Raw genomic sequence first — 12,584 nt, forward strand, 5'->3', positions numbered from 1 at the left:
AGAAATGCCCTACCCATATTTTATTACCCATATTTTATATGAATTGAATAATCATAAGTTATAGAAAATTATGCTTTTTTTGACACAGTCTGATTGTTCTTACTGTTAGTTGGACACCTTACAATTAATCAGATGATGAGACTGATTTTTCACTTTGGCCACCGTTTCTCCTGTGTCTTTCAATGTATCAAGGAAGGCAACAAGTGTGGGGAGCCCAGTGAGCTCTTTTGTTTCGCTTGTCAGATAACCCCTTCTCTTAACATCCCCGGCTCTGCAATAAGCAGGATTGGCTAGCAAGGGACTCGGCTCAGCTCAGAATTTCACTGCGTGGTTTTCAGAGAAAATCATATGAAAATCAGTATGAAGTCACCATCACGCAGAGAAAGGTGTCTGCAAGGTTACGCTGTAGGTGCAGTGCCGAGTTCTGAGGTCAAGGCCGCCGATCCTCTTCAAAATAGTCTTAGAAGAAGGAAAGACCAACAAACAACTCAAGTGAAATAACACACTTGGGTTTGTGTTTGACTCTCAAAATTATGTTTAATGAAGAAATCAATGACACACACTGGGGGAGTGGGCTCTGGTCATTAGGTTTTTTTTTTTTTTTTTTCATGTTGGTTTTGGTTCCCACAAATAAAAGTAAACACAAAGCACAAATCCTTGGAAATAAAACCCAGTCCTCCTACCTCCCTTCTGTGAATAGATTAGTGATAAATGAGCAGCGGAATAAGGATTGTATTAAGGGAGAAAAGAGGATTCTGGTAGAAATGAGACCAGGGGTTCCTTTTGTGTCTGTCAGTATTTTCTTAACCTTCTAAATCAGACTGCTGCACAGAAGGTGAGCACAGTATATATTTTCATGCTCTGTGGATTAATTTCACAATCAGTATCATTTATTTTAGTAAGTTCCTCTAGAAGTTAGGACATTTAATATTTCATAAACCCCAGAATATTACAGAGTTTTGTGATTCTTTTAATTTAGTCCAGACACGAGAAGTCAGACTGGATTTTATTTAGGTGCTGACAGAACTATTTGTTTAAAATAACAATTTCAAGTAATTTAACGATCATAAAAATTATCGTGAAATATCAGCTTCATCTCCTCATGTACCTCTTTGCAAATGTAAGACAAAGCAGAGTTTTACAATCTTTTAATAACGTGTAACAACTGTGGTTTTGGCGTATCTCAGAGGTGGACTTCTTTTAAATTATAAAGGATTTTGTATGCTTGAAATCCTAAGAAAAGGGAAAAAAATAAGTTTAAGTACAATGTATTAATTCATAATTAAAGAAATATATAAATTTTATCAGTATAAGGTTACATGCACTATGAGACTCTCATAGGTACAAACCAGCATAGAGTGAACTAAATCTGTTTTATGGGGAATTAAAGAAATACTAGGAAATAAGTTCTTTGAGACTTTGCCTAAAGAGTAAAGAAGTCAGAATGGGGTAATCTTATCTGCTTGGGGTATGTTCCTGACATCTAGAGGGAAGAGGCCGGGGTGCGGCTAAACATCCTATCATGCATGGTACAGCGCCCCCCCCCCCGAATATGTAAAATTGTAAGAACTCATTATAAAGAAATTACAATATAAGAATGATGAGAAATTGTCAATAATGCTAAGACTGAGAAATCGTGCTTTATGGCAAAACCAGAATGGGGGGCTCAACCTCTCAGTGGAATGAGGGCAACCAGGAAGAAGACAATGACAAAAAAAAAAAAAAAAGATACAGGCACAAAGTGTCTCTTACTGTTTGGAAGGATAAGATTACTTTATTCCACATTTAAGGAGTGTTTTCTATAAATTCTAGGATCAAATGATGGAGTTACCTATTGCTTATCTGCTAATGAAAGAATAATATGATTGTGGCGCGGTAAAGTACAAAATAAAGTGACTTCTGTGAGAGATTCTGGAGTAGACAATTTAAAAAAATCAAATTTTGACAGAAAAAAATATATGGAATAATAAGTGGATTGTAAATTAGTGTCACTTAAAATCACTCAAGTGTTTAAAATACTAGTATCCACAAACCATAAGAGGCTCTTAATCTCACAAAACAAACTGAGGGTTGCCCAGGGGGAGGAGGGTAGGGAGAGGGGGGGTGGGGTTATGGACACTGGGGAAGGTATGTGCTATGGTGAGTGCTGTGAAGTGTGTAAACCTGGCGATTCACAGACCTGTACCCCTGGGACTAATAATACATTATGTGTTAACAAATTAAAAAAAAAAAAAAATACTGGTTTCCACTGCATACCCCTAGCTTTATGTGTGAATTCAGAGAACCAGTGTTCCATTTCTCAAGAGAGGGGTTAGACCTCTAAAAACACTGGAAACCTTCCCCGCTTACCTCCCATATTCCTGAAAATAAATAAATAAATAAATAATCCAGATGGTTGAATATCCATCCAAAGAGCTACAAAATCTGAGCAATGATGTTATTTACTGCTTCACTATAGTGTTCACAGAAGCATAAGTACACAAGGGTCCAACTTATGTTGCTTAAAACACCTGAATTAGATAATTATTGTACCCCTTCAGGGATTTCTGAAATATTCCTTTCGGCAATAGCAGAGGATATTCCATATTCCTAAATTTTCCGGGTTGTCTGAATAACGAAAGGAGAGTCTTACAGTCACAGATCTAGGGGAAGGCATCTGCTTGGGTAAGCTGACAATAATCAAGGTACCTGTATCCAGCCCCACCATTGGGACCTGTGAGAACTTGGGCCTTAATTTTCTCATCTGTGAAATGGAGCTGATAATATCAGACCGAATGATGCTGAGGAGGCTACTGATAGCAAAGATGAGAAAAAGGATGAACGGTATGGCAAAGCCCCACTGATCTACAAATGTGGGGTAACTTCATCCTACCATTCCAGACAGAGAATGGAAGCTAACATTCACTCAGCTCCTTCTAAAGACCAGTCATAGACCCAAGAAGACAAAAGTATAGTAAAAGTGACAGTCCATCACTTCTGTATAATTATTTTATTTCCCTGCCCTATTTTCTAAACACATCTGATCTATAAATAATATGTTTTTAAAATACTCACATTTTCACTCATTGTGGTGGCTTTAGATGCAGAACTACTCTTCCTGTTTGTGGAATATAACAGACAATATTTAAAAATGCCAGCATTCTTAACTGAATTTCTTATATTTATAAGCAATATTCACAGAGAAAACCGTATAACAAAGTATCAGCCTGTGAAGCCCTATGTATCTTTGTAGCCTAAGACTAAAGATTTCTCTGGAATGTGCAGAGACTTACTCACTTTTAACTTAGCAACATTTTAACATTTAGCAATTTGAAATCTTGAACATTATAATCAAAATTTATCCCTCCCCCTCTCCCCGCCCGTATGGAAAGAAAGTTTTACAAGGTAACTAGGGTTCTAGTTATCTAGTCATCTGTTATAGGCTGAGCTGTCTTCCTCAAAAATTCATGCTGAAATTCCAATAACCAATACCTCAAAATGTGACCATATTTGGAGACAGGGTCTTTACAAAGGTAATTAAAATAAAATGTCGTCATTAGGGTGGACCCCATCCAAAATGACCGTTGGGCTTATAGGAAGAGTAAATGTGGAGACAAACACATGCAGAAGGAAGACAATATGAAGACAGAAGACCATGTACAAGCCAAGGAGAGAGAGAGGCTTGGTACAGAACTTCCCTCACCGCCCTCAGAAGGAACCAATCCTTCTTGGTTGTCACCTTGATCTGGACTTGTAGCCTCCAGAAGCATAAGAAAAGGAATTTCTGTTTAAGCTACTTATCTGTGGCACTTTGTGACAGCGGTCCTAGCAAATTAATATAACATCTGATTCATTACCCAACAAATTTTAAGGGTCATGGATTTGACATATGTCAGGAGATGTGTCTTGGAGTAAAGATACTGCCTCCCAGATTCCTCCCTGGGTTGTTAAGAGACATTGTGATAGAAAAGAAGAATAAACTTCACAGTAGCAATGTCGACCTTTCTCCTTATGTAAGATGATTGATTCTCTCTTCTGCTCAAAACCCTCTAATTACTTTCCAGCTACCTCAATAAAAGTGGCAGTCCTCACAATTGCCTGTGGTGGCTTGTGGCAGGCTATAACATCAGGCAACCCTGTTCTCTGAAATCTCCCCCTTCTCGACTGCTAGTCCTGATAACTTGGAACTCATCCTGGACTCGTATTGGGATAGGATTAGACTGAGCAACCAGGGTTGAGCAGGAAGTCTGGAAACAGGAGATCAATGGCAGCTGAATCTTCAAAAAGACTTGAAGATTATGACATCTCTAGAGCCATGGCAGCTGAGAGTAGATGCGAATGCCCATTGCCCCGCGCTGGGTCTGCCATTTCCATGTACACCCAAAGGATGGTCACAAATCAAGCGCACATAAACTTTGTCATCTCAGGGCGCCTCGGTGGCTCAGTGGGTTAAGCGTCTGCCTTCAGCTCAGGATATGGTCCCAGGGTCCTGGGATTGGGTCCCCGCGTCGGGCTCTCTGCTCAGCGGGGAGTCTGCTTCTCCCTCTGCCTCTGCTCTTCTACCTGCCTGTGCTTGCTCTCTTCTCTCTCTCTCTCTTATATAAATAAATGAAAAATATTTTTAAAAAAACCTTTGTCATCTCATACACCAATGATTTTTAAATTGCTGATCCTAGTTATTTCCACAAACTCCAGATTTATATATCCTGTTATTTACTAATTATCTCTACTAGGAAGCCTGATTGGCATCTCAAATATTAAAATTCCCAAACATTCCAGACCTTCCCACCTAACGCCCCCAAACCTGCTCCTCCTGAAATCTTGCACATTGCGGTAAATTGGTAACATCATTCTTCTCATAGCCATGGAACTATCTTTGATTTTTCTCTTTTTCTCTCACATCAACATCCAACCAATCAGTAAATTGTTCAAATGTATCCAGAATCCTATTGCTTCACATAACCAGCCACCATTTTCTTTTGGCTGGATAATTACTCAGTAATTTCCTAACTTCCTCCACTCTTCACTACATTATAGTTGGTTCTTTTTATTTTTTAAGATTTTATTTATTTATTTGACAGACAGAGATCACAAGTAGGCAGAGAGGCAGGTGGAGACAGAGGAGGAAGAAGGCTCCCTGCCGAGCAGAAAGCCCGATGCGGGACTCGATCCCACGACCCTGAGATCTTGACTGGAGCCGAAGGCAGAGGCTTTAACCCACTGAGCCACCCAGGTGCCCCCCTTATAGTTGATTCTTAACAGAGCAGTGACTGTGAGCTTCTAAAAATTAAGTAACAGGATACTACTTGCTGGCTCAAAGCCTTCCAATGACTTCCCATCTGACTCAGAATTAAGGTCAGACTCCTCACAAGTGCCCTGAAGGGGTCCGTGTCATCTGGCCTCCACTACGTTTGCACACTTATCCCTTCCCTCTCCTGTCCTCACTCAGTTTCAGCCACACCAGTCCGCTCTATGTGCCTCAGATACTGCAGGTGGGCCTGGACTCTAGACCTTTCCATCTATACTTTCTCCTCTGCTTGAACGCTCTTCTCATGGGTATCTGCATAATTGGCTCTTTCTGCTCCTTTAGGACCTTCTCAAACACCACTTCATCAGTGAATGAACCACCTAACCACTGTAAAGGACAATCTCCTCTCCTACCCCATGTACTCTCTATTCCCTTATCCACTTTAGCTGACTCCGGAACACTTATCACAGTCTGACATGCTGTAGAGTTTACATGTGTGTTCACTTTCCACCCATCTCTATGTAAGCTCCACGAGGCAGGGAGTGGTGTAGCCTGTTTTGTTCACTGCTGTGTGGCCACTCCCTAGGACAGAGCTAGGCACCAAAAAAGTAACCAATTCAATGTGAAAATGGCTGTTTAGTAAATTTTTATTTGAAAAATTTAAAGTTATCAAAACACAGAAAATATATTTTTTAAAGAGTACTACAGAAATGCCTACAGAGTCGAATTAGTGACTACATGTCTTCTCTAGCTAATTAAACAGCATTGACAGGTAGGCATGAGGTGGGATATATTTCTTGATGAATTTGAGTCACTTCCCTTAGGATAAAACCTTCACGAATAACCCAACTGTCCATGTTTGACTTAAAATAGATAATTAGCCGAAAATTAGCTGGTATGGGCAGAAAGACATGCATTTAAGAAAGTATACTTACTGGAATGACGTCTCTTCTACAAAAGAATAAGGATATATCATTAATGCAAGAGTAATATGGTAGGATACATATTCATAGAAAAGCAAGTTTAGGCTTAATTTCTTTTTCTCAATCTTGATTCTCTCTTGGTGACATCTGTACTTTCTAAATCAAGGGCTGGCAAACTTTTTTCTGTCAAAGGCCACAAGTCAAGGGCCACAAGGCAAATCTTTAGGTTTTGTGGGCCAAGAGGTAGAATTGAAGTATTAAGTAGGCACTTACATAATAAGAGAGACCAAGTTTCCAAAAATTTTTATTAATAAAATTCAAAATACAATAATAATAATCAAAGTCTTTTGTATAGGTCTATTAATTGGAAAAATAGAATTCTTTCGTTGACAAGTATAACATTTCTGCTAAATGGGATTCAAAGTTAGTATTCCTTCTTATCAAATAGATTGTAAATATTCATTTGTAAAAACCATTCTTATCTTGTGAGCCACAGAAAACCAGGTGGCAGGCTGGATTTGGTCCACCAGTCATAGCCTGCCAACTCCTGTCTGAAATCAGATAGATTTTCGGATAGATTTTCTATCAGCTGAGAATGGGAGTAATATTCTTCACTAATGAATTCCTAACACCCAAGTCAAATCTTGGATTAATTCAGCATTTTAAGAAAAATGTATTTACCAAGTTTCCAATAAAGATATACTTTATTTTGCAACTGTGGATAAAGATGACAAGAATTTTGTCTGAATCATCTTATCTGTCTGTACTTTCACCGGTGACCAGAAGGGGGCCTCAGCTGGATTCCATTCATAAAATTACATTTACACTAGACTAAGATTGGAGCACCAAGGAAAGGAGCTATTAATTCACAAAGCAGCTATTCTTAATTATAGGGAATATGCTTGAAACAATGCCATGGAAACATTTTATAACACTGAATATCTATTTATAGGTTAATTTTTATGTTAATATGTTTTTTTAAACCTAAGTTCTAAAATTAATGTTCACTATAAAACAGTGGGTCTAAAACTTGCTTATGCTATAAATTAATTTACTACTCTTTAAAAAAAATCCCTGCTTTGTACACTCTTTCCAACAGACTTGATGGAGTTCTGTAGCTTTTGAGCTCTCAGAAAATTTAAAAAATCCCCTAATTTTAAATAAAGATGGGGAGTAAAGAAATACTTTAAAAGAATAATACATTATTTTCAAATCTCATTCATATTAAACCCATTTTATCATAAAATGGGTGTTTGGAGTTATAAGAGGTCTAAACCTAAGAATTAAAAACTTTGTCCAGAAGCAACTGTAATACTACAGGTTTCTAGTTTTTATTGAACAAGGCTATATATATAGTTATTCTAAGTTGACATTCAACATTCTGGTATTCAACACTGATAAAATATTTCAATGAAGCTTCTTATGATAAAACTGGAAATCCATTTACATCTTGAGATACATAATTCCTAACTTAAGGGGCTCTTAAATACATGTCAATATACTATAAATATCCAAGTGCGTTGACTATCTGTCAGTATCACCCCATGAAGCCACCCCATGGTGCCTCTCACATAGTTTGTGGTGTTTCCTGAACGTTGTGATGAGGAAGCTCTGCCTTTTCTCCCTCTGTTTGCCAAGGTCCTTCATAACTCACCTACCTGTCACCTGGGACATTTTCTGCTGCAGAAAAACCAAGGAAAAATACCCACTAGAATTTGTTGGAACTAATTGAGAGATACAAGGTCTTGTAAGAAAACTCTATATCCACAGGAAGTTATCTAGAAAAGAAGAGTGAGATTCACTTACTTGAAAAGTAGCCTTTCCTCTGAGCATAGCACACGCCAAGGCCACAAACTGAAATCACTAAGGCCACGACTACTACAGCTGCTATGATGCCACTTACGTTGAGATCATCTGGAATGCAAAACAAGCCATGCATGAATTCAGGTCAAATATACGGACAGATTCAGTTATTAAATTGAGAAAATTCAAGTAAGCTCCCCATTGGTCGCTATACTATTAACATGGGTGGTTCCATGCTGCTAAGCCTGTTCCGTTGATTCCCTTCCAGGACAAAGTTCAAAACTGACTGAAAATACTAACAGAATTAAGTTTTGCAAGAATCTTAAATTGAAAGAAGTTCCATGATTCAGAAATAACATGTATGGTATTCTCTTGCATTCATTTGGGGAAATAGCACTTCAACGGATTAAATACCAGATTGGAAGTGATCTTCAAGGTTCAGTGAGGTCAAGTATTAAACCACCACACAACCCCAATTCTACTCAGAATTCTTCTACACCATCATCTGGGTCAATTTTATCAATAATGGAAAACTCATTCAGCCCCCAAGAAAGCCATGTGACTGTTGTTCTATAAAATAAGAGCTGGAAACATGTTTCTTGAATTTAACTGGGCTTGTATGGGTACATATAGACACATACACACCCACAACATATATGCCATTAAATTATCATCCCATTAATTTTAAAATGAACTACACTCCCCAAGGCTTTTTCCTTTTGCTATTAAGTGATCTTTCCTCTAACCTAATACAACTGGATTTTTTGGACCCAAGTTTGAAATCACTACCATGTTACTAACCTGCGAGGTTCTTTTCAGATACTGATTCTGTTGTCCAAGGATTAGATTATGAACCTTCCAAGATTAATATTTATGCAATTGGGAACAACATCAAAAACACCCCCATTCAGATCGCTAATAAAATGATGACTATGACTTTGTTAGGCAAAGAATTATGGAAAGGCTATTACACACCTCCCTTCATATAATGGAATTTATTATACCCTCTGGGTATGGGCTCCAACTGTGTGAATACATCTAAATATTTAACCTGGGTCACATTTCTCCAGCTTGTCCATCAGGATTTCATGAGCCACACCTTTCCATCATTTGGATACTTCCTATATATTGATTAATATATAAATTACCTACACTTGTTAAAGGTACAATTCCTCAAAGGGTTCTTGTTTTTAAAAGCAAGTATTAATTAATATGTGATTAAATAATTTGGAGAAAATATAGGTAGCATTTTCTCAACAGTAATTGTAGATATTTAAAAGCACTGCACATTTTGGGAAAGATTTTTTTAAGAAATATTATTTAAGTGAGTATCCTTATCATAAAACTTTTTGGTCTCAAAATTTTTTTCTAACACCAAGGTTTATTAATTTTCTCATATATCTTAATTATTAACTGATTTTTTAAGAAAAAAAACCTGAATACATTTTTTGGAAGGCTGAGCAATTTGACTACGCTACAAAACATTAATTATTGCTTGGTATAAAGTCAGTTCATTTTTAGGGGCACCTGCCTGGCTCAATCAGTAGAGCATGTGACACTTGATCTCAAGGTTATAAGTTCAGGCCCCACATTGGGTACAGATTTTACTATAAACTAAAATCTTAAAAAGCAAACAAACAAACAAAAAACTCAGTTCATTTTGCTTGAGCATTGAGAGGTCAGTAAGACCCAGCTATTTATTTACTTAAAAAAGTAGCAGACAGAGAAAAACATTCCACAATATTAATAATTTAAGGCAAAATGAAATCAATAAGGAAAAAACCTACACTAATTATAATAAGGCAAAATTAAGTTAATAACTACAGAACCAAACTGTACCTACTATTTTCTTTGTAGCAGTCAACAAATGTGACGTCTGCAAAGGTTTCAATCTCAGGGCTATTATCAGACAAATATCCGTTCTATAGTTTGTCAATGAACTTGACATCTATGAAGGATTCAACCTCAAGGCAGATTCTAACAACAACAACAACAAAAACCTGTCTTATCCTGTAAGTTATGGTATAAATTTTACTTTACTTCTCTCAGTGAAATGGAAGAAGACTTGTAAGTTAGAGATGAGTTAGTAACAACATGTACAAAAATATTTTGTTTTTTCTTTGAAAAAAAAAAGTCACTATAAAAGGAAGGCATCATCATTCTAACCGAAACAAAAGGAACCAAACTGTTAAGATGCTAAGTGTGAGCAGGGTCTCCTGGGAGTTCTACAGGGGGCAGCTTAGGCATAATCATCAGATCCATGATTTACTTTCTTTTTATACTTCAAAAAGAGCTGCCTTAGAATAGATTCTGGTTTGGTCGTAAGTTATTAGTGATAACTCATGAAGGAAACTTGACATAGGATTTCACAAATTTTTATGTATCCAAAGATATTCAATTTCAACCCAAGGTCATGAAACATCTAGGATCAATGGATGAGCATTAAATGAACAAATTTTAACTTCTAAGCTGATTTATAACAAAAAGAGTAGATATGTGAAAATCATGGTCAAATTAAACTGGTAAGACTAGTGCAACGTGGGGCACCTGGGTGGCTCAGTAGGTTAAAGCCTCTGCCTTTGGCTCAGGTCATGATCTCAAGGTCCTTGGATTGAGCCCCACAATGGGCTCTCTGCTCAGCAGGGAGCCTGTTTCCCTTCCTTTCTCTCTCTGCCTGCCTCTCTGCCTACTTGTGATCTCTGTCAAATAAATAAAATCTTTAAAAAAAACCCCAAAAAACAAAACTAGTGTAATGCAAACTATTAAATTTCAGCTGTTTCACATTTTAAGTAAACATGCATGCTTGGAATAACGTATTCCAAATAAAATTGCATGATTGGAAAATGTAATTCATATGTTAAGGCCATGACATCAAAGGTATTATTTCTTGAGATGAGGCTAAATTAGGCATTGAAATTAAACAGGACCATTTAAAGAAAGAATAAATAGTGCTGGTGGCATAAGTAAAAAAAACCATGAGGGTAATATGTGAATAAATGCAATTAGGAAAACACGGTATTCATGCATTAGTTTTAAATATGTTCTGATGACTTTTCTAATGGTAACTCCAGCACTAAGACGGATACTTCTGATATTTTAAGCAAATGCTTATGTTTGACTATAACTGTCAACACTTGAGTGAATTGGATGGATAATATGTAACCCTGAATTTTAAAAAGACACTTGTGGAAACTACAATACACTCCTGAGTATCTTATCCTTTATGGCATTCTAAGGTCTAATAAGATTATATTTTCTTTAAAAAACAATCCCAAGAGTTTAATCGTACATAAACACCACAAATAAGGGTGCATAGATCTGCACATTGAAGACATGAATTTCTGACCTCACAGAGATGAGGACAAACTCCTGAATGAAGGGGACCCGTACGTATTCTGTTTCGGGGTGCAGCCCTCTGGAATGACCTTTAACCCCACAAGAGCAATCTCCAGCTGCCCTATGACATAATCTTTTTCAAAACACAGGACTTTCACCAAGGGAGAATGGAACCAAATTAGAAATAAAAGGAAAAAAAAGTTTTCCCTGAAACTCATATAATCTGAAAAGATTCCTGAGTACTAATTTATTGTACTAATTTTATTGACTTCTAAGAAGCTTATTTTGTGAAATATATGGCAGATACGTTTTATAGCAAATAAAGATCCATAACTACATTTGACATGTCTTTCTTGAGAGCCCACTCTGGGATAAGTAAAGCATTGTATTTTAGGGGACTGAAAAAATTATCCACCACTAAGACGGCCGACTCCTGGCAGTGCTCGCAATATGCCAGTGCTATTCTAACCCTTTCAAATATCGATTATTTTTTTCTTTTTGTTAAGTAAGATGTACTCCCAATGTGGAACTTGAACTCATGACTCTGAGATCAACAGTCACATGCTCTACCGATGGAACGGTAACACAACGGAGACAGCGTATTATTACCTCTACTTTGGGGAGACTGTGGTTAAATAATTCACCCAAGAATACGTAGCTAGTAAGTGACAGAGCTGGAAACTGAACTCCCCAATCCTTGACCCTGAGCAACTTACAAGACTCTCCGCTTTTGTTTGAAAGAACACCAGGACAAGAATATTTTTTTTTTAAATGGTTTGAAAAATCCAAAAACTTGAAGAGTAGAGTGCTAAATATTCTTGGCTTGTTTGGGAGATGGACTAAGAACAGCATGTTTGCTTTCTGCAACACATTATGTCAAGCTAATTTTAAACACTCCCTCTGGTTATTCTTCTAGCCAGTCAGGCACGGTCCCACCGCTGGCTCCTTCCCATCCCCAAGTTCACGTGTGCTCTGACTGCAGCCCATCGTTCCTCCCAGCACCGCAGGCTTACCTACTTGCATTCGTTTCCCCGGACACCTGCGATGTCCAACAGAATTACGGGCTTCACAGGAATACTCTCCACTGTCTAGTTTCGAAACAGTGTTAAATTGCTATTTGTGGAAGGAAAATAAATATATATTTTAAGCCATGAATCTGCAAGAAGACTCCTCAACTAACCATGTCTCTTGAATTTTAGCATGAAGTTAGTCTTTCCTTTGTCATGAGTTAGGACTTGATGTCTTGACTGTGAATTCAAAACTCGGCCATGCCTTCAAGGGGTAAGGAGCTGGGC

The 12,584-nt window shown here is 37.5% G+C and overlaps 1 protein-coding gene across 2 annotated transcripts in view; it reads right to left on the reverse strand.

Moving 5' to 3' along the window:
• Positions 1-511: 511 nt before the first annotated feature.
• The window catches only part of JAM2 (junctional adhesion molecule 2), a 62,402-nt gene continuing 50,329 nt past the window's right edge, over positions 512-12,584 (reverse strand). The window contains exons 6-10 of one of the 2 annotated variants that reach the window (XM_082695295.1): positions 12,303-12,402; positions 7,957-8,064; positions 6,163-6,178; positions 3,055-3,097; positions 512-1,233 (exon numbers count right to left, since the gene is read on the reverse strand). In XM_082695295.1, the coding sequence (XP_082551421.1) occupies positions 1,201-1,233; positions 3,055-3,097; positions 6,163-6,178; positions 7,957-8,064; positions 12,303-12,402 (300 nt within the window). In that variant the 3' untranslated portion in view covers positions 512-1,200. Of the gene's footprint in view, positions 1,234-3,054; positions 3,098-6,162; positions 6,179-7,952; positions 8,065-12,302; positions 12,403-12,584 lie in introns of both variants that reach the window. The other variant, XM_082695296.1, reaches the window with a different exon arrangement.

The sequence above is a fragment of the Mustela nivalis genome, assembly GCF_964662115.1.
Source record: "Mustela nivalis genome assembly, chromosome: 1".
NCBI lineage: Eukaryota > Metazoa > Chordata > Mammalia > Carnivora > Mustelidae > Mustela > Mustela nivalis.